At 39.4% G+C, this 21148-nt stretch overlaps 1 protein-coding gene, 1 long non-coding RNA gene and 2 pseudogenes across 3 annotated transcripts; 2 read left to right on the forward strand and 2 right to left on the reverse strand.

The window, feature by feature from the left end:
• Window positions 1-2097: 2097 nt before the first annotated feature.
• LOC115727470 lies at window positions 2098-2731 on the reverse strand (annotated as a pseudogene).
• Window positions 2732-5444: 2713 nt separating this feature from the next.
• Window positions 5445-9002, forward strand: LOC115729925 (annotated as a pseudogene).
• A 2701-nt stretch (window positions 9003-11703) lies between these two features.
• Window positions 11704-20534, reverse strand: LOC125313717. 2 transcript variants are annotated; one of them, XR_007197308.1, is made up of 3 exons: window positions 20521-20534; window positions 17619-17777; window positions 11704-11715 (listed from the first exon to the last, which is right to left on the reverse strand). It is a non-coding gene; the product is annotated as an uncharacterized LOC125313717 (long non-coding RNA). The 2 variants fall into 2 exon arrangements; XR_007197309.1 differs by lacking the exon at window positions 11704-11715 and adding an exon at window positions 15507-15517.
• On the forward strand, window positions 17837-20456 carry LOC115727474 (thylakoidal processing peptidase 1, chloroplastic-like). Its single transcript, XM_030657688.2, has 6 exons — window positions 17837-18329; window positions 18978-19046; window positions 19154-19222; window positions 19400-19486; window positions 19615-19682; window positions 19922-20456. The coding sequence occupies exons 1-6, from the start codon at window positions 18090-18092 to the stop codon at window positions 20040-20042; spliced, it is 654 nt and encodes a 217-aa protein (XP_030513548.1). The 5' UTR covers window positions 17837-18089; the 3' UTR covers window positions 20043-20456.
• Window positions 20535-21148: the final 614 nt, after the last annotated feature.

Below are 21148 nucleotides of genomic sequence, written 5' to 3' on the forward strand. Positions count from 1 at the left end.
AAATTCCCAGCAGGTCTTTTAGCGTGATGGCTCAACAAAAGGGAATCTGGAACGTCGAGGAAATCTGCAAAAGCAAAGAATTCTCCAAACGCAAGTAAATGTCAACTGCTGTTGTCAAGTCGGAGAACGAAAATTTCGTCACCGAGGCGTAGTAGAACAGGGGTCAAGGAGTCGCAGTGAGTCCGCAAAGCATGCTAGTCGTCGACCGTCGAGGGGAAGGATGCAATAGTGGACGACCCTTTTCCTCTCTGTCTTTTCTGTTTTCCTCTTTTTTTTTCTCACTATTCATGGTTGGAAATCATCAATTCCCCCCACTATATCTCACTTTTCTTGGCCGTAAAAAAAAAGAATGGCAATGAACCTTCTCTCCTCTTTTTCTCCTCAACGATGCGTCTCCGTTTTTTTTTTAATAGGCCAAGAGTTCTCAATGAATCCTCACCTCCTCCCGACAGTGAATGGCCCTTGTATACGCGTTAGTTTTGACCTTAAAAGGCAAGAGAATATCACGGAACAGTCAATGAATCATTGATCCCCTTCATGATCTCACTGATTTGCAATATAATGCTTGATAGTCTCGCTAATTTGCTCACAAGATGATGCCAATAATGATTTCATGGGCTTCCTTCCTTTCGATTTTTCTTTCTTTCCATAAGCCCTCCCCATCAGTGGCCGATCCCCATTTTTCGACGTGAAAGACGTAAGACATAATCAACTCAAGGAAAGGACAGAACCTCTCCTCCCCTTTCACGTGATTTGGGTGATGAAACGATCCGGCATTTCTCTCAGCCCTCTTCATTTTCCGAATTCGCTCCCCTTTTAATGCTTGCTTCCCAAATTAATGGATTATGCACAAATATCGTGGGATTGTGCCGATTGCTTCATATAACGTGACCACCATTCTAGTGTTATAAATGCTCATCAATGAAGTTTCATTGTTCGTGCAAATTTCAGCAATTTGAAGTTTCCAATGGAAGTATCCCAATGTGAGTTTAATTCAGTATGTTCATCTAAGCTCATCCACCGCCGTCCAATTAATATCCAATTGTATGATCCTAATGCAAATGCTCCTAATATCTATATGCGATTAACTAATAATATATATTTTAGGAATTGAAGTTGGTTCCTAATTTTTCTATGCAATGTGCACCTAATGGGACGTCAAAATTTAGGTGTCAACAGCCACGCTCCTACGGGACACGGTTAACACTGGCATGAACATATTTAATAAAAAAAATTTTAAAAAAATTCCAAATTTTTTATTTTTTTATTTTTCTTTTCGTTGTTTATTATTTTACTAGTGATCAGTCATGGTGCCCATAGCCTTGCTATATTTTTTTTCCGTCTCTTTTATGTTTTCCTTTCACTTTGGTCGGCCATTGAGTCAGGTTTGCCTTGCGCCAGCCGCTGGGCAAGGGTTCATTCATGAATCTTGCGAGATCTGTATTTAACAACACTTCATCTAACCAACACAATGAGCAAAACAAGTCCAGTTATATTATCACATGACTGGCATTCGGCATTGGAAGTGATCAGTCTGACGCAAAAGTCCATTTTTGGTCGCACTCAAAGAACATCTCCATGATATTCATGATTCCGATGAGTAATTCGCGCTGATGAAGTTATTAAGACGCATGTTTTGGCCACTGTCTACTTTCTCGGGTCAACAAATGTAATGTTTCATCAATCTCCACGAGAAACGGACCAGATTTGAGAACCCCAGCAAGGGCACTGTCGATCTATAGACGAAACACAGACAATGTGGTCCGTCGCATAAAGATCGCTCGTTAACCGACTCAAATCACAGCAGCTGTAAGCTTCTAGAGTTGAAAACTGCTCGACAAATATGCGGATTCCTGAACAAGGAAATTTGACCCAAAAGCCATTTGGGAGTTAAAGGTCTATAGATTTCAAGTTGAAGAGCAATAGAACGCCAGCACAATTGTGCAGAACTGTTGGGGGCCTCATCCTTATTCTACGTTAAGCAATCTGAGATGAAGAACAGAAAAAGCAGTCAGACTAATCCAACGCAAAATCAAATGAAAAAATTTCAATCAGAAGACAATGAGTCCTCAATATTATTAATTTTGCCCTCCTCTCTTAGGCCTTGGGTGGTGTAAGCCCATTTTTGAGAGCTTCAATGGTGGAGACAGTCGTCTTGAATGACTTGGCCAAGATCCCGCTGCCGATGCCGGTGGTGAACACACTTGCAGGAAGGGAGACGGTTCCAGCGCTCGTGCTACCGAATGTAGAAAAGGCTAGAGCGAAATCCGTTGCGTTTGCATTATACTGGTAGTGAACCAGTCCTTTCGGAAATATGAACATGTTGCCTGCTTGGAGCGTCTGTGTGAAGAGCTTGTTGGTCGTGTTGACGACTCCAACCTCGAGAGACCTGTAGATGAGGAACAGGAGCTTGGAAGCACGGGGATGCATGTGTGGCGGGTTGACTGAGCTGGCCGAGTACTCGAGAACCGCCATCGAGACACTCTGCCCATCAAGAGCAGGGAATTCAGCCGCACTCGCTTTTGTCACTTTGAAAGCTGGAGGAGGATCCACCGGCAAAAGAGCTCTCATTCCGGTGAAGGTGAAGAAGTTCCCCGTTGATGGACGTGATGTTCGGTGGGACCACGAAATCGATCAGGTTGTCCGGATCGGCCATGCTTGTCATCTGGAAAGAGGACAGAGCGGGGGCTAACGCGACGAAGAGGACATGCTTGAAGGTAGGAGAGGCCATGGTGAAAATATGAATTGCAGTGGTAGCTGTTGTATTATGAACGTCAAATGAGAGAAGAGAGCGGTCTTATAGAGGCTTAATGCTGATGGGGGATGCTACTGTAAAACTTCTACAAAGCCGGAGAGACGGCTCCATTGAAGTTTATGGGTAAACTTCAATGTCCTTGTGAACTTCCCAATATATGAATAATTGGACAACCATGCCAACTTTGTTTCACATAAGTTTTGGGAGATCCACGGTTCGTCCACCGTGCAAGAAATCTTCTAGGCAGTGAGAATGAACATCATCTTTGTCTCTCCAACGAGTAAAGTTGTTGCCATTGAAACGGTCCAATTTCACCATGTCTTGGATTCATGACTTTGATTGGCTCTAACTCTATTATTGCAGAAACAATTCCTGAAAATTGTTGAAAAAAATAATTGAAAAGAATGGAATCAGATTTTGAGGCGTGAATATACTATCTTTCAGGAATTGTTTGCCCTACAAGATTGCTATTGGTTAGTGGCAAAAATCCTTCCTTACAATAAAGTCTCAAATGAGAATATTATACAATAATTCTATTATTTCTTTGAGAACTCTCAAAATGAAACAATTGAATAATAATGGCCGTAATGGAATTAACCGCTCCCGCACGCAAGTATTGTAGGATCTAGCTCACTTAGCTCATGGTCTACAATTGTAAAGCTAAAAGCCTTCCACTTATATATCTGGCGTTTGAAGTTATTCTAATGTCTTTTAGGAATGGGATTCCACAGTTCATATAGAGACGATACTCATTTCACTTCAGTGCGGGATAAGGCACCTCTTGTTTGTTTTAGGAGCAAACTATCAGCAAACGGATGTGTAACAACTTCTGAGCTTCAGGCATTACACCCGCACGACATGCAGTTTGAAAGTCCCGGGCAATACATCTTGGGATGAAGACGATGAAATAAGTCTCACATGAAACCAAAAAGTAAGAACTTGAATCAAAGAGTTTGGCAGATCCCTTGTTGCTATAGCTAATCAAAGCTACAACAGCTTACCACGACTCATGGGCAACTGTCTCATCCATCTTTTATGGGGAATAAGTACACTATGAGTGCCATAACTTATGTACGGTATTCACTTGAGTATCATAACTTTCAAAACGTTCACTTAAGTGCTATAACTTTCAAAAATCGTTCACTTGAGTGCCACGTAGGAGCAAAATCATTCATTTGAGTGTTACAACAACTTTTTCAGCGTGCCACGTCAGCTTTCAGGCTGCCACGTCGGCCTTTTCAGCGTCCACGTCAACATGGCACTTAAGTGAACGATTTTTGAAAGTTATGGCACTTAAGTGAACATTTTGAAAGTTATGGCATTCAAGTGAATGCCGTGCAAAAGTTATGACACTTCTAGTGTACTTTTCCCTCTTTTATGGTAATGCAACTTTAAAAGTTATACAATACCAAACATAAACGTTACACTGCTTAGATGCAGCGCAGCATATCCGTAAGTCAAGTCCATCCAAACCAATTTGGTACAGAAAATTTATTGATAATATACACGGATTAATTTTTGTGGAGTAATTTCTTCTTATCGTTACAAGTTACTGATTTCAAGAGGCCCCCGTAGGTGAAGTCGTTAACACCATTAATAAATCGTGAACACTTACGACGAAGGATTCCACTACGGCCCTAACTTCATGAGGTGAGTAATAGGAGCCAACTTTCGCGAAACAAACAAAGCCTAAATCGTAGATTTTCTATACCGAATCAACCGATTTGCAAGCATATACATCAATTTTATATATTCATGATTTTAATCTATCATATAAGTAGGGTTTATCCTATAGCATGATGCATGTTATGTTATTATGATTTCGTAATTGTAAAAATGAAATTCTGTAAAGAACAAACCAATAATACAGATCCAACACAAAAACACTCCAGTTATGTTTGAATGTCGCAGTTTTTATGAAGAGGAATGCGCTGCAGTAACTTATGTTATGCTAATTTGTTAAACATGTACTCAAGATTAAGGTAATCGTGAATTTTACTAAAAACTTGTTAGTTTGCATTTTATTTCTACTTATTGATCTGAAGAATTTTTTTTAATTATTTTTCCATATCTTATGATTTGATCAATTCGATTTTTGATTCAGGATACAAAAATTTTATCTTTCAATATACCATTCATTCGATAATTCGGGGCATGCATGACAACACTTCTAGAGTAAAATTTTCGCTTCGTAATGCTTACGGAGTAAAAATCCATTTGGTTACATAACTTCAATTTTTCTACTTCTAGCTTTTTTTTTTTTTTTTGCTTTGGAAGTAATTTTGGATCCACCTGAAAAAGTAAAAATTAATTTATTTCTCTTCATAAGTAGAAAAATCAACTTTTCCTCATAAACGGAAGTAGAAAAATCGGCCAGAAGTTGATATCCGGAGCAGAAATCTTGCCACGCGCGCCGTTTGGGCCTTTTCTAGCGTGGATTAAGCTCATTAATGCCTTGATGATTCACATTCCCCGTTCGGCCCATTCCAAAAGGTTTCTCCATCTTCTGACCCATTTCACTTTCTTGCTAAAGTCAGAACCAACCCAGGACACGACAGCAGCGAAAGGGTGTAACTTTGGTTCGATTTTTGCGCTCTTCTCTGAGACATCATCAGCTCGTTTCTGGCGGGAAGAAGGGAGCGAGACAACTCGAGAGTGGGAACATGGGATCCGAAGCTCCGCTCCCGAAATGGGCATCGGCGAAGCTCGTCGTGGCCCTGTTCTTGGTTCGCGCTCTCGTTGTCATCTTTTCTTGGCAAATTTCTGTGCTTTTGGTTCGATGCCATGCTCAATTGTCTGGTTTTTTTCTGTGCTCACGCGTTGTCGTCGACAGGTCCGATGGTGTACGGGTGCTTGTACCGCACTCGATCGTAGCAGAAGACTCTCTCCACTCTGAACTTCGCAGGTTCTTGCTCGCTTGAAATGCTTGGGTTTTTCCCTTTTTCATTATGCTTTTCCTTTCCTCGTGAACATATCGTGCGGTGATTTGAATCCGTGAGAAAGATTGAGTTTCTTTTTTCCACCGATTGTTTTGATTTTTCTGGGAATATTCTGGGTAAAAATAGTGAGTTTGGGGAGAGTAAAAATCCCCATCTTTATGCTCTTTGTTGTCGGATTTGTAGTCTATTATTTGGAGCAAGATCGTTTATACCGGCAAAGTGGACGCCGTGATTCGGATTTTGTAATTGAGATGGTCAGCTTCAAACTTTGTAATGCGATGTCTCATCCATTTTAGTAAAGCCCAAACAGGTCAATGCCGTTGCTTCATTTTCTGTTTTTCGATCTTTCTTGTCCTGACATGCAAGAGTTCTCTTGTTGGTAGGTTATCAGATTGGATTTTGGCTGAGATTTTCGAAAAAAAAAATGAATCAAGAAGAATTCCGTAACATCGTTGACACCTCGAATTTTTTAGAGTAAAAAACATGAATACCGGGTTACTCCTTACCATAAAAAGGCATATGGATGTTTTGAATTGTCTATGAATCGCATGAGTTTGAATTCTCACAGAATATAAAGGACGTGAATTATATGTTTTATCCCTCAATTTAGTTGAAGGTGGTTCATGATTTGCTTTCTGAATGCATAAATCTGAGTATATACTGACTTAACTATGATTGTTAAAATTTTTATGTTTTTCCGTGTTCGTTGATCTTCTAAACTTTTTTTTTTCTAGTTTTTTGTTTCATTGCCTTAGAAACTTGATTGTTGAGTACTAGTTGAATGAACTTTTGGATACCGGTTATTGAACTTTGAGCAAAAAATATATATTTCAACATTTGGTTGGGAGATTTTAGCTCTATAATATTTTTATTCTATCCGGACTATTGTATAAAACTCGCAAAGACAGTTTTCTCATGAATACTTAATTGTCTGGTTAAGAATGCACTTGCTCGATCCTGTGATGCATTTCTGAAATCACTTGGCTGCAAGTGGAAAGATTTGTACAGATTAGACCTTTTGTTGCTACTTTGTGGAAAATTGTCAGGTATGACTATGTTAAATACCTGCGACTCGATTGTTTTCATATGTGGCGTGGTGATTCCGCCAATATCTATTCGTTAGTTAGGGAAGGAACTGCCTGGATTGGATTCTTTCAGGAATATAGCAAGACTCTTTTCTAATCTAATTTCTGATTCCCTTGATGATAAGAGATGTTTCTAGTCTATATCTCTATTTCTATATATGGAAAGTTAAAAAGTCATCGGATAGTAATCCAAAAATGGAAATTGAAAAGAAGAAAGAGAGGTTCGTGATGATTTTTGAAATCTTTTCAACTAGTTAATGTAGTATCCTTACGCATGAAAGTAATGAATTTGGTGGAAAATCCTCTTTAGCACGATAGTTTGCTAATTTCGCTGGTTTGCATTTCTTTTTGGTGTACCCACAGATTTGAAGACATTAAAAGAAGAAAAGCAGGAGGAATTATTTGAAAATCTAAATGCTGATGAATCAATTGGCTGGGCTGTTGATGTCATAGACACACGGGAGCTTTCATCTAAAATGCTAAGGAAGTGAGCAGTGTGATATTGTTTTATTTATCTCCCTTTCATAGCAACCTGCTACCTGCGAGGGACCTGAACGCTCTGATCTGTGGCAGAAATAAAATCAATCTCAATGGAATGTCACATGATTCTGCAATAGGACTAGTCTCCAGGAGGCTCAACATGGGAGTTCTTCTAACTGAGGTAAATTATTGAGAAGCTTTTTGCTTCCAGTGTTACCTTGCTAACAGCAGTCAGTCCTCATTATTTAGAAGATTGGTAAGTGTTTAATTATCTGGATAGCAGAATCCAACAAAAAAAAAAAAAAAAAAAGGAAGCATCTTGAAAGATGCGGCAATTCATGATTCTATTGGAAAGGAAATATCTTAATATCGCGGGAAAAAACAAGCGTCTGGTCAGATCGATGAAGAAAGGAATAGGAGTTTGGCTTTGTGAGATTAGTTTGTGAATTGGTACAAGGAGTTAGTTGTGTGGGTTTTTATGTTTTGAGGAGCATCACCATATTCCGTTTAACTTGGATAATAGCAGAAGGAACGCCTCTTGCTTTGATTTCCTCCTTATACCATGTGTTCACGAAAATGAATGAGAGATGTTCCACCATCGGCCTTTAAGAATGAGCCATCATCATGCAACAATTGTCCAGGAAGAAAATCTCAGTAGAAAAAATATGGCAGCTGTTCTACTGGATGATTTTGCTAAAACATAATACAAGTTGCAACTGAACATGAAACTCATTGACAGGTACCAATTAGGTTGTAATTTGCGAAACTTCACTCAGATGGTTCTCCAGGATTATTCAGAATCACCTGACTGGCTCTGGATCACCGGATGTTAAGCTTATACTTGACCTTTACTTCAACAACTTGCTTGAGGGAACATGGCACAGAGAGTTGTAGAGTCTAGAGGTGTTGTTCTTTTTAGTGATTTTTGCTTTGAACACTCCTATGAAAACGTTCGTGATTCTCCTTTAAGAAGTAGAAGGCCGTGCGACCAATAGACCTCACTTCATTAGTGGGAAATAAAATCAAGCATGATAGTGTAAAACTGGTTCAGAGCAACTAAATGTGACATTTTCATGAAGCTTATAACTGCATGCTTCCAGGTTTATGTGGATACCGTCGGAGATGCTGAAAAGTATAGATGGAAACTTTCTGAAAGATTTCCAGTGGTCAAATTTGTGGTTGCAAAGAAGGCCGATAGTCTTTATCCAGTTGTTAGTGGAGCAAGCATAGCCGCAAAAGTAAGTAACTTGATTTATATTAGAGTTGGTTCAATCAAAACTCATCTCAAGTTGCTTCACGCGTCATTGATCCTTTTTTCTTTTAATAAATGAAGGTCACAAGAGACAGAGCCTTGCGTGAGTGGGTGCTTGAGGAAACAGCTGATAACATGCATAGGGACTTCAGTTCCGGGTATCCTGGAGGTAAGCTGTCTAAAAATGCATAGGGACTTCAGTACCTGCATTGATGAAAAAACCTTTGAGCAGCTGCTTATCTGTCTTTCCTATTAAAATCAAAGAGTATAGGAAACGTACAGTTGCAATGTTCAAACTGTCATATTTCCCCCGTTGTAGGGAATCTGATCAAGTGGATGAAGATTTTGATGGAAGTAGTGGCAAGATACCGGTGAAGCTGAGCAGTCTTGGATTTACATCGAAGAGGAAGACCGAAGAGACAGAATCGAGTGGCAGAGGTCTCTGCAAATTCTTTTAAAGCTGGAAACTCCAGCAGGTCACTCGCTTCTGAGAAAGGCTGATTCTAGTTCTTTGGACTTTCGCGAGGACATCGGAATTCCTTTGGTTTGATATGCTTATTTTTCAGCGGCGAGTCAACTTAAAGAGTAAGAAAGCATTGTCTCCTAAGTAATGCGGTTTTTCTTCCTCTGTAGCAGCATGGTGTTGTTCCTCCTCGGCAAGATTCAGAATCCTGGAACTTGAGTCGTTGCGCCAAAAATGAACTTGTGGTTGGCTATGTTCGTATATATAACAAAAGTACAATACAGAATGAAGATAGAAAATCGAAATTACTAACCAGATTGAAAAAACAAACGCAACAATCAGAATATTGATCCGAGCCCAACGAATTTCGATGTGTCCTTAAGACAAATTTGTCCACTCAATTTGGTAGCCGAGGACGTTGGACAATTGTCTCCCGGAATAGAACGGATCGCGTTCCTTCGAATCGTCACTTATTCAAAGGACTCCGGCGAACTTAACCTTGCGGAACAGGATCGCACAGAATAAAAATGAGGGTGCAGATTTCGGAAAAATGAAGTTACTGAAAAAATGAAACTGCTTCGAAGACTATTTATATTGAAACTTTGAGAAAAAATGAAGTGGCACGAAGCTTGAGTCCGGATGATGTTTAACGGAACCGAATATAACTTCTTCTTGAACAGACATAACTCTTCAAAAGAATTTCCGAACAAACACATCTGTTCGTTTAAGGACGAATGTCCAACGGTTGTGTTAAGTGTCTATTCGGTAAAATAAACAAATGGGCAAATAAAAAAAAATTAAACGGAATAAGAGAACCCAGGCCCGGGCTCGAACCGAACCGAGCCGAGTCGGCCGGACGGACGGCGGTGGCGGCGCGCGCGCGTGAGCCGAAATCCATTTGTGTAGATCCTCCCTCCTCCACAAAAGTGGGGTGCCCCTTGGGGCCCAAACCCATTTGTGAGGTTCCACTTAATAAACCCATCTCCCATCTACCTCTCATCCTATGTGGGACTCCCACATTTCCTTCTCATTCACCCTTAGAGGGATAAAATCCCCAACAATCCCCCACATGAATGAGATATTCAGACATCACGACTCTTCGTATATGCATGAAATGCAATGTGTGATTATTCCTTGAGAAATAGTTACATCGGGATAAGTAGTCCGAAACTAGTGTCTTTGAACTGTCGGACTTACTCGGTCAATCAGTAGACTTGATGTCTTTGAACTGTCGACCTTTGGTGTAAGCCTAGACAATAAAAATCACATAACTTTCTCTCGAACAAAGTTAGTTCTCACTATTGTGTTCGTTTTGGCCATGAACACCGTCCGGTCTCATGAGTGTTTTAGAGAATTCGGCCTTTTTCAATTCTCACTGAAGCGACCCTCACTTCACACTCACATAGGTGATTTTTGAACATATAGTATATCATATACTCAATTCAGAATTATTAAAAGCTTTTCGCTTAACCTTCATATATTAGTACTGTCTTCATCTAGGAATGAGTAATAAATTACAGTACTCTACACAGTCTTCATAACTTGGTTGTCCCTTTGAACCTAGATCTTGGGATCTCCAATCAACAAGGTAGGGTATCCACTATGAGGACTTATTTATAGGCTTTAAACCCATTCCTTTCGATGTTTTCACAACTATCTCTCTAGTTAGGCCTTTTGTTAATGGATCCGCAACATTATCTTTTGACTTCACATAGTCAATGGTGATAATTCCACTAGAAAGAAGTTGTCTTACAGTGTCATGTCTTCGACGTATGTGTCGAGACTTACAGTTATACATGACATTCCTTGCCCTTCCTATTGCCGCTTGATTGTCACAATGTATGCATACAGCAGACACTGGTTTAGGCCAATTAGGAATATCTTCCAAGAAGTTTCGAAGCCACTCTGCTTCTTCACCGGCTTTATCCAAAGCTATAAATTCTGATTCCATAGTTGAATCCATCTTGTCAAACCATATTTGGGAATTGGTTGACCTTCCTCCTAGCAATAAGCCACTACAATGTAAGTGGATATTTAAGAGGAAAATGAAAATAGATGGTACTATTGATAAGTATAAGGCTAGGCTTGTCATAAAAGGTTACGGACAACGTGAATGTCTAGATTATTTTGACATTTATTCACCTGTCACGAGAATTACATCACGAAAATTAAATGGAATAAGAGAACCCGGGCCCGGGCCCGAACCGAGCCGAGCCGGACGACGGCGGCGGCGCGCGCGTGTGAGCCGAAATCCATTTGTGTAGGTCCTCCCTCCTCCACAAAAGTGGGGTGCCCCTTGGGGCCCAAACCCATTTGTGAGGTTCCACTTAATAAACCCATCTCCCATCTACCTCTCATCTTATGTGAGACTCCTATATTTCCTTCTTATTCACCCTTAGAGGGATAAAATCCCCAACAGAACTCTCGGGGAAACTCTCGGATCTTTATTCGATCGTAGCTTAAAAGCTCAGCTCTTTTCTCGGAAGATCAGAAGATCGGCGTTCTAAGCGAAAACCCACTTGTCTCGGATCCTTATCGATCTATAGGTGTATGTAGTATGTATCTCATTGTGATTTTAGTTGATAATGTTGCTTCCTTTAATAGTTACATCTACTAGATTTACTGATTACGCTGTATACATCGGTGTCCATATAGTTAGCTCTTGATTTTTTTATTTTTTATTTTTATATTGAGATTATTGAGTCATTGCCAAGCTTTGGCTTTTCTTCCTCTTTCCTCGTCTTTTTAACCGATCCCTTCTCTGTTCTGCTATCCCATTTTTTAGGAGAATTCTGAATAGCAGCTGAAGTGTATTTTTTTGTTTCAAAGGACCTGACGAAGGCATTTTCGTCATTTTCTTTTTTTGATTTCTTTTTCCGTTTTCTGTTTTTTCTTTTCCTTTTTGGAGATTTTTTTGTTCTTTGCTCGCCAGACTCAACTGTGGCCGGCGAGGGCAGCCCTCGCCAGATCGGGCGAGGTGGCCCTCGCAGCCATCGAGGGCGGCCTTGCCTCGACCGCCATAGGTGAGGCGACCTTTGCCTTGCCCAAGTGAGGCCGCCCTCATGGAGGTGAAAAAAAAAAAATACTACCTCCTCTGTATAAGGAAAGATAAAATAAATTTGTCATTCTCTGCTACAAATCACAAGGCTCCGAAATTTAGGTGGTCACCAAAAATGGTATAGTTGACAGACTTTTAGGGCTTGTTATATTAAAAAATGAAAACAAATTTGTGCATATCCTCAGCATCTAAATACCTGAATAAATTCACTGCGGATCAATTAAAAAATGCCTTTTAAGAAAACAAGAAGTTCATGACAATTAGGGTGCACATGACAACATTCGCCAACCACTGGTCGCCCGGTCGGTCACCATTCACCATTTGCCATCCACAAGTAGCCCAGTCTTAGAAGTTTTATATTGTTATCAAACAAATTTCTATTCGGAAAACAGAAATTTTGTGTCTTTATCAAACGCGTGTCTCTATACAGAAACTCGTCCATGTAATAGAAATATCTATTTCTAACCAGAAATAAAGCTTGAGAAGAAAATGATTGTCATTTGCACTCTTAATATAATGATTTATTGATGGTACGATCACAATAATGCTTTTGGAGCACCTAAATATCTCTTGATGAGTTCATTGTGCTAAACTAGATCTTTTATCACGAACAAACTTATATTATCTTATAAATTCACATTCTATTCTTGCGGGAGAAATACCTCAACTAATATGATCGCATAGATGAACCATCCAAAGGAACCTGAAAGAAAGTGTTTACATAAAGTTAGACCTGTCAACTTATATGACCGTATAAACTCATTTATTAACACCCACGTATGATGGATTGAGATGTTAGATAATTTAGTTGTACTTAATAAATAGATCATAATGTGTTTAAACATAATATAAGTGTTGAATGGGTCATAAATAGGTTTATAACTTACTTAGACCCAATTTATCTCCATGACTCTCTTTTCATTCTCTTTCATCCTCACTCGATCTCGTGTTTATTACTTTGTACTCTCTCCCGAGTTTGGATATGAGTTTTTTAAATTGGATTAAATATGAAAGTATTTAGGGAATATGTGATTAGGTCGGGTATAGGTTAGATATGGGTCGAGTTTGGTATGAGTCACTAAATTTGCGTTATGATAAATGAGTCATAAAAAGGTTAATGTCTCTCTTTGGGTTGGACCGAACTCGTCCCGACACAATAATTTGACTTGTCTACGTATGGTCTTGAGATAGGTAGTGCTAGAATAATAAACAATTTGAGAATTATGTCATGACATGAAAAAGTATAGAACACAACAATACTCCCTAAGTTAAGGGTTTGAAACATTTAGATACACGTAAACTTACAAGCAGTCAAATTACAACTTCAATAACATTATCCCAATAAAATTATTGAATTTCTTTTTTCTCTCTCTCTCTCTCCTTTGCCCCCCTCAAATGATCCACAATGTTCTCTTTTGACTGGCCCTTCTCTTCCTTTGACAGTCAAATCCGGCTGCTGATTTAGCAAATCACACGTGATTTTACTAGTTATATCAGCCATTAATAATGACAAAAACAAATTGGTTTAATTTAGAGTTTGGCATTTGAAAATTAATTAAGAAAGTCCATTGATGATGTGTGCTCCGAGATTGATTATAACTATTTCCACGTAAGGGACCACTCAAAGCTTACTACATCTTACTTCTAGATATAATTTTTTTATTCTAAATATCTTTATTTAAGGTTTCGTTTGTTTCACGAAAAATAACTTTCCGGAAAACCTTTATCAGATTTTCCGGCGTTTGGTTCGCGAAAAATAAGCTAGTCTAGAAAAATAATTTCCATCCATGGAAAAAACCTCTTCAAAAGTAGAGAAAATTAAAACAAAATATAAAAAAAATTATTAAAAGGAGTCCATTGAGGATAATCAAATCCGACTTTTCATACCAAACAACAAAAATATTTTCTGGTTCTTTTTCATAGTTTAGCCAAATATCAGAAAATATTGTCATTTTTTTAGAAAATAATTTTCTGAAAAATAATTTTCGAAAACCTCGCATTTTCTGCAAAACAAACGGAAGAAAGTTCATGGGCATCAAGTTAATTAGAGAAACTTTTTTACACATTTAACTTTGACGTATAAAAATTTGAATTTCCCTTATCGATTACCTACTAAATTTCCCATCGAACGTGTGGAAATTGTCTTTTCCACTATTCAACGGAGTTAAGTTCGCACCTCGTTAGAGTACGAGGAGAAAATCCATCATTCTCATGTTGAAATTAGAAGGATATCTTTAAACTCTGTATATTTCTCGAAAATTAATAATTTAAAAAAAATTATCTTTAATTTTGATCATTCTCATATTGGAATTCCTGGGAGACAAAATTTCTGAAGCATGGAAGGATGGAGGAACATTACAAACTGCCGCTATCTCCATTTGTAACAAATTTTAAGGATGTTTATAGAATTTCGAATTTTGATAATTTATTTGGAAAAAATATCAAAAAAGTCATAAACCTATTGTATTTATATCAATTCAATACAAAACTTTCTCATTTCGACCAATCTAGTCCTAAGCATTTTAACCATTTGTCAATATAGTCATTCAAGTCAATTTTAACTGGAAATCGCTGATATAAATGTCGGTTGTCCTACGCAGCATGATTAGTTGATGACATGGACAAATTTTACAATTTATTTTATATTTCTTCCAAATCATTAAATATTCTTTTGAATTTCTTCAATTTATTTTTACGACTTTGTGTGGCGAGCGCGACCGCGGTGCCCTCGCTAGCCATAGGCTAGGGGCTTACAGCCCTTGCCCAAACCAGGAGAGGGATAGCCCACAATTGGCAAAAAAACAAGAAAATAAAGAAAATAAAAAGGAAAAAAATTAAAAAAAACCAATAAAATTTAAAAAAAAAATTAAAAAAAATTGTCCATGTCAATATCGGTTATGCCACGTAAAATGACATGTGTCCATGCCAAGGACTTCTGGTCAAAATTGTTCGGATGGACTACATTGATAAATCGTCAAAAGATTTAGGGCTAAATTGATCTAATTCGAAGGCTTATGACTGAATTGATATTCAACGCAACAACATTAGAACTTTTGGGGAAAAAATCGAAGATCGAAGAAGGAATTTCATGAACAGAGGTAAACTATGAGTAACTTAAAACTGAAACGTATTATTCTTGATCTGGGAAATAGCACCCATTGCTATTTCGTCCTTAATCTTTAGGAATCACTGGTTATCACAAACTTTCATGAGCAAGCAAGCAGTCTTTAAATCCTTCTTTCAAAGGTGTTTGAGTTCATTTTCTTGCAGGAGATGAGAAAAAGTAGAGGTGATCAACTGAGCCACTTGAGCATGGAAATCGAACCGAACCGAACTTATCTCAGGCTTATTCATGTGAGGAGTCGAGAACAGCTTGGTTCCACATAAAAAAGAGTTTGAGAACCGATCTTGACCGGCTTGGTTCTCAGGTAGAGCATAGAATCTCTCAAGTCCCGCGGACACCGTCTCGTCTCGTCTCGTCTCGTCTCATTCTCCATCATTCGGGTCGCCACCTTGCCTTTGTCGCTCTCTCTCTCTCTCTCTCTCTCTCTCGGTACGTCCTCGTCTCGTCTCTACTCTTGGTACTCTCACGGTTTTTTGGCGACCGAGCAACTCGGCTCAACCCTGATGTCTTGCTTTGACGAGGTAATCGTCCAGTGTGGATTTTGGTTTCATGGGTAAAATGGCGGGGAGGCTTGTGGACATCATCATTGTCAAGGTGTTTGACGTACCTCTTCAAAATACTCGATGTGGGTTGTAACTACTTAATTCACTTGTAGGTGTACGAACTCGTCATCGTATGCTATGGTGTGCCACAGACCCACAAATATCTTCACATGAGGCATCAAACGCCCATATTATAAGTTCATCAGAATTTTGCTCACGATTTGATTCGAATTTATGACATCATGAAAAACGGCGCGGGCCCCTTTGCCACACCGAGCCGCCACGCTCGACAGTGAGCATGAGCAATCCAATTTTCCTAAAAGTAAGTCAATCATAAGCTCATAGAAAAATATAATTTGATCTTAATAATCTTAGTCGCAATAGTTCTAAGAAATCATACTAGCCAAATGCGCGAGGGGCGTGTTACTTGATGCTCGCGGATGAGGTGATCAATTTTGCTAACGGATGCTTCAAACTATACTTGTTAATATTATTACGCTCCGTTTGTTTTACGAAAAATATATTTCTAGAAAAAAATTTCCTTATTTTTCCTGCATCTAGGACATGGAAAATGAGCGGTTAAAGAAAACATTTTCCAGTCAACGGAAAATATCCTTCTAAAATTGAGGAAAATGATTTCCGATTCTTAATAAAGAAAATCAATTTTCACATCTTTCTCACTCCTTCCCCTCTCTCCGGAGTTAAAACTGAAGCTCAATCTTCTCGAACCTCATCTCTCTCCAACGTGGAATCTGCTGGTAGAAAGAGGAATCAATGTTGCTCTCGAGTGAAGATTGATGCGGCTCGCGCGAGGCTCTTCGACGATTCGCCTCCTTCCGCGCCTGGGTGAATGGACGCAGAGGTGTGGCGGCAGCAATGGTGACTCAAGGTTGAAGGTGAACTGGGGATTGATTGCACGGCGTTTGATTGGGAGATGCTCTACCTGAAGCAGCCGAGCATGGTGCTGTGAATGGGGACTGCCGGACTGGGGAGTAGTGATAGTGGTTGTTTATATTTATTGTTCTTCATTGTGTGGATTGCTTGTAGGTTGAAGTTGAGGTCCTTGATTCCGCACATGGTGCAAGCTTTTCTGCTAATTTCCCTGAACCTGTGGCTCAGCAAGGACCTGAACGGAGGTCGGCGAGAGATGCCGAGATTGAAAGCTCTGTTTCGCTCTCACAATCTGCATACAGAAATTCAGGCTCTAAGAGACTCGATCAATAATTTATCTTCTCTTGTATGAAGGTGGGGATCTGGGAATCGGTTCTAACCCAATTCCAGCTCAATTCCAGGGAAAGGGGATCGGGGAGGGAGGAATTTTTTTTTTTTTTTAATCCAAGGGTCGGGAGGATTTGATTGGCGAGGAAATCTAGGATTTGGGATTGTGGATGGAATTTGCGACTTTGAGGGAGGAGATTTCGAAAAATATATTTTCATTTTTGAACGGCGGAAAATATTTTTCTTATTTTTAAATTTTAGCTGAACGAAGAAAAATATAGATCGATCTCGTGCATTCTTTCAATCCTCAAAATATTTTGAGGAAAATTTCAATTAAGTGCTTAAAGTGCTTTCATTTTCTCAAACAAAAATCCAAAGTGGACATTACTTTAAATAAAGCACGAAATACTCTTATTATTTCAAATAATGGTTTGAAATAGCCATATCAGTCTCAAAAAAAAAGCCTCTCACCAATTAATTAGGAATATTTTCGTCAGTTACTTTTTAAAAAAAATCAAATTTTTTCTTTGTTTATTCCTTCTATCTTTTTCTTAAAAAAAAAAAGCACACAGGCGAGGGGCAACCACTCTCGCTTGTGGACGCCACCGTACCACCGATGGGGCGGCGAATGTTGTCATCGAGGTTGCCGGCGCCATGACAGGGCCCGACAGGCCCTTGCCAGAGCATGGAAAGGGCCGCGACCCTTTGCCCTTCTTCTCCCTTCCTCTCCTTCATCTTCACGTAAACGAAAACCAGATCGACTCTTTCTCTCTCTCTCTGTGTCTAAACCCTAAGCCCTCGACTTCCAGTCGTCTGCACCTTCTAAAGGATGTGAATCATCGCTTCCTACATTGCCCAGACCTTCGCCTAACTTCCGATTGCTCAAGGAGTGCTGGGCCCGATCTCGCCTCCTCTGCCCGAGCAAGAGGTCAGAACCCTTGCTCAGGCCTCACGCCTCGACTCCTTCGGCTTCCGCGCCCTCTACCCTCGAAGGAGGAGAGGTTCGCGGCCCTGATTGCAGGAGCTCGGTGATCGTCGGCTTTATCTCGCTGGCTAATTCGATTGCCGGCGGTTCGTGTTGTTCTCCGTTCTCGAGCGAGGGCGTTTTTGGGATTTCGCCTGACAGGGCTCTACCGTCGGCGGCTGCTTCTGGTGGTGGCGTGGACTGAAGAAATGGCGATGGGGCGTGTTGCGAGAGAGAGGAGGAGGGGTGGTGGTGCGGAGAGATTGAGGAATGGTGCGAGGAATGGGTGGTTTTCGCGGCTTTTAGCGGTTGGTGCGGAAGCGAGGCCGGCTTTCACTGCTTTGACGGTCGGTTTGCTCTTTGGATCGCCATTGGCCGAGGCAAGGTCAATACCCTCTTCGTCTATGTATCCCACTCTCGAAGTTGGCGACCGCGTTTTGGCTGAAAAAGTGAGTGCACCGATCATCCCGTTTTTCCGTGGCAAAATAATTACTGTTTGCTTAACTGTTTGGAAAATCAGTGAGTACTGAGTTTAAAGGGTCCTTGGGGTTCTTGTGAACATGGTGGAGGCAGGTCTTATCGTTTTCCAGTCATGATTGATTTCTTGTAGTTTTCACGAGCAATCAATTGATTGGAAGACACCGTGGTTCTTCGGAATCATCGATGCAGCATCTGTGGTCAAGTTCGTCGATGCTTGTTCAGAGATTGATATTGCTGCCTAGGACTGGGGAATAACAGTGATTTTTCTTCCACAACGAATATTGTACTGGCTTAAGCATGTAGTGGGACCAACTAGCTGTTGTTGGAATGAATTAAGATGAACAATCCAGGGTTTGATTCTTTCTCCTCCTTATAGGAGATGATTTTTAGCTGAATCAAGAAGCAAAGAAAAACAGATTTGTCTGTTCCCATTTGCAAAAGAGCGAGCCAGGCTAAGTAGTTCAAGGGATGAAATGACTTTGCTTTTGCTAATTGACTTATTCAGGTGCTTATTGTTTGGATTTTATCTTCTCTTTTTGGGTTCTGAGCTAGGGTTGGATGATTTTGAGTTGGCTAATATTTGCTCACTTTCCCTACTGGCTTTTATTTTCTTGCAGGTGTCTTACATCTTTCGACAACCTGAGGTTTCAGACATTGTAATATTCAAGGCGCCTCCAGTTTTGCAGGTCTTACTTAATTAACTTTTGAGGGGCAATTACTGATAGAGAATGGTTCCCAGTTTATGCTTTATCAGATCACAAAGAAATTCTTGTGTTGGTTTTAAATTTGTAAGGAAGTTGGCTTTGGCTCGAGTGACGTGTTCATAAAAAGGATTGTGGCAAAGGCTGGAGATTATGTTGAAGTAAGTACTTAAGCAGTGCCAGTCCTACTTACCCTCAATATCATGGTTTATTTTGAAGTAATTTGATATGTTCTGTTAAGTAAATCTATAAACCTGTTATGCCGGGACTTCTGAATCTCCATCTATGAATGAATTATATTTGGTGGTCAAATATCGACTCTGGCTTTGATTTTGTAGGTTACCAATGGTAAACTTTTGGTGAACGGTGTTGCTCGTGATGAAGATTTCATCTTAGAGGCACTTGGTTATGAGATGGAGCCAGTGGTAATGTAGTTTATTCAACTGTTCTTCTTGTTGAATTGCAACTGCCCACTCATTGTTCTATGATTACAACGTGACCCAAGGTTGATCAGGTAGCACTGACAGACTTGTTTTTATGGATCTAACTGCAGCTTGTGCCCAAAGGATATGTTTTCGTGATGGGAGACAACCGTAACAACAGTTTTGATTCCCATAACTGGTATTTTTCGAGCCTTTTAGTTTCTCACAATTGTTGCACATGATAACGTGATTCATTGAGTTGGAAGATTGTTGTTTATCCCATTAAGAATCGGGTGCTGTTTAGCACTTATAGTTTACCAGAATAATAATTTGCAAGTGCATTATTTTGGGGACGTGCAGAGTAGAAAAAACCGACCACCATTCTCGCTATCTTGGAGAATGTTTCTAAGTCATCGTATCTCGAAACATTATTTGCAGGGGTCCACTTCCTATCAGGAACATAGTTGGTAGATCATGGTTCCGCTATTGGCCTCTGTCCTGGGTATCCTATACTCTGCACAAAGCACGCAGCATCAAGAATGCCATTTCTTTCTCGTGACACAAACTGTTCTGCCATCCCAGCAAGAATTCATCTACCTTAGTTTTATTTTTCACATTCGCAGTGCATTCACAAGAGATGATGAAACCGCTTAGCAGAGACATGAAAAAAGAAAGCCAGTACGACTGTGTTTATTCTTTTTGGAGCGTTATGATTTGTTACATTGAGCGTTTCAGCCGTCAATCTTTGGATGGATACAGCTTAGAACCAATTTTGTTGACCTCCGTAGCGACTGTTCAAATGCAAAGAGAGAGGAAAAGCTTGTCAGCGTTGGTTGTTTCCAATTAAGTTGGTGATGTTGCAATCTGTGGATGACGTTATTATCTTCCGTTGTCTCTTTGTTCTAATGAATCTAAACCGTAACAAATGAATGTAGATCATTATCAACTATTTTAAAAGTTTAAGTTGTTAGATAAAAGCAATTTTCACTCAAGCTTAGTATGATTAATCGGGTCTTGAAAAGCTTTGAATTCAGGACCTCTTTTTGAATCTTTGATACATGTGAAATTTTGTGGGAACATAGTCAACTGTCGTAAAAGTTTAAGCTGTTAGATGACGGTATGGTTTTCGTGAAAATGAAGAAGAAGATGAAGACATGGTTTAATATTTATTTATTTTATCAAATTCGAATTGAAAAAATGTTTTATGCATGCTTGCTTCCCCATACATGTTTACAGAATTTGCATTCATGCTGGAGTTATTATTGTTACAAGCCAAATAAGTTTTGATATCATACCAAAAGAAAGGAAAAAAATTCTAAGACAACAAAATGTTTGATAAAGACCTATCCTAATTGAAAATAAGGTTTTCGTTGTTTTGCATAAAATGAATGATTTATAAAATATTTCATGAAAATTGACTGCTTATGTTGCTTGCATAAACAAATAAACAAGAAATGATTTCATCAAACACAAAAATATTTAGATATAAATTATTGTAGATAATAACAATATTTTTAATTGACTAATCATTTCAAGCAATATAAGCAGTCACTTTTAGAAAAATGTTTTCTAGATAATTTTTTTTTTTTTTTTGCAAAACAAATGGAGCCTAACACTAGTAAACATTTTCACCGGACAGCCAAGAAAAATTCTTCGTTCATCATC

The sequence above is a fragment of the Rhodamnia argentea genome, chromosome 2 (assembly GCF_020921035.1).
Source record: "Rhodamnia argentea isolate NSW1041297 chromosome 2, ASM2092103v1, whole genome shotgun sequence".
Taxonomy (NCBI): domain Eukaryota; kingdom Viridiplantae; phylum Streptophyta; class Magnoliopsida; order Myrtales; family Myrtaceae; genus Rhodamnia; species Rhodamnia argentea.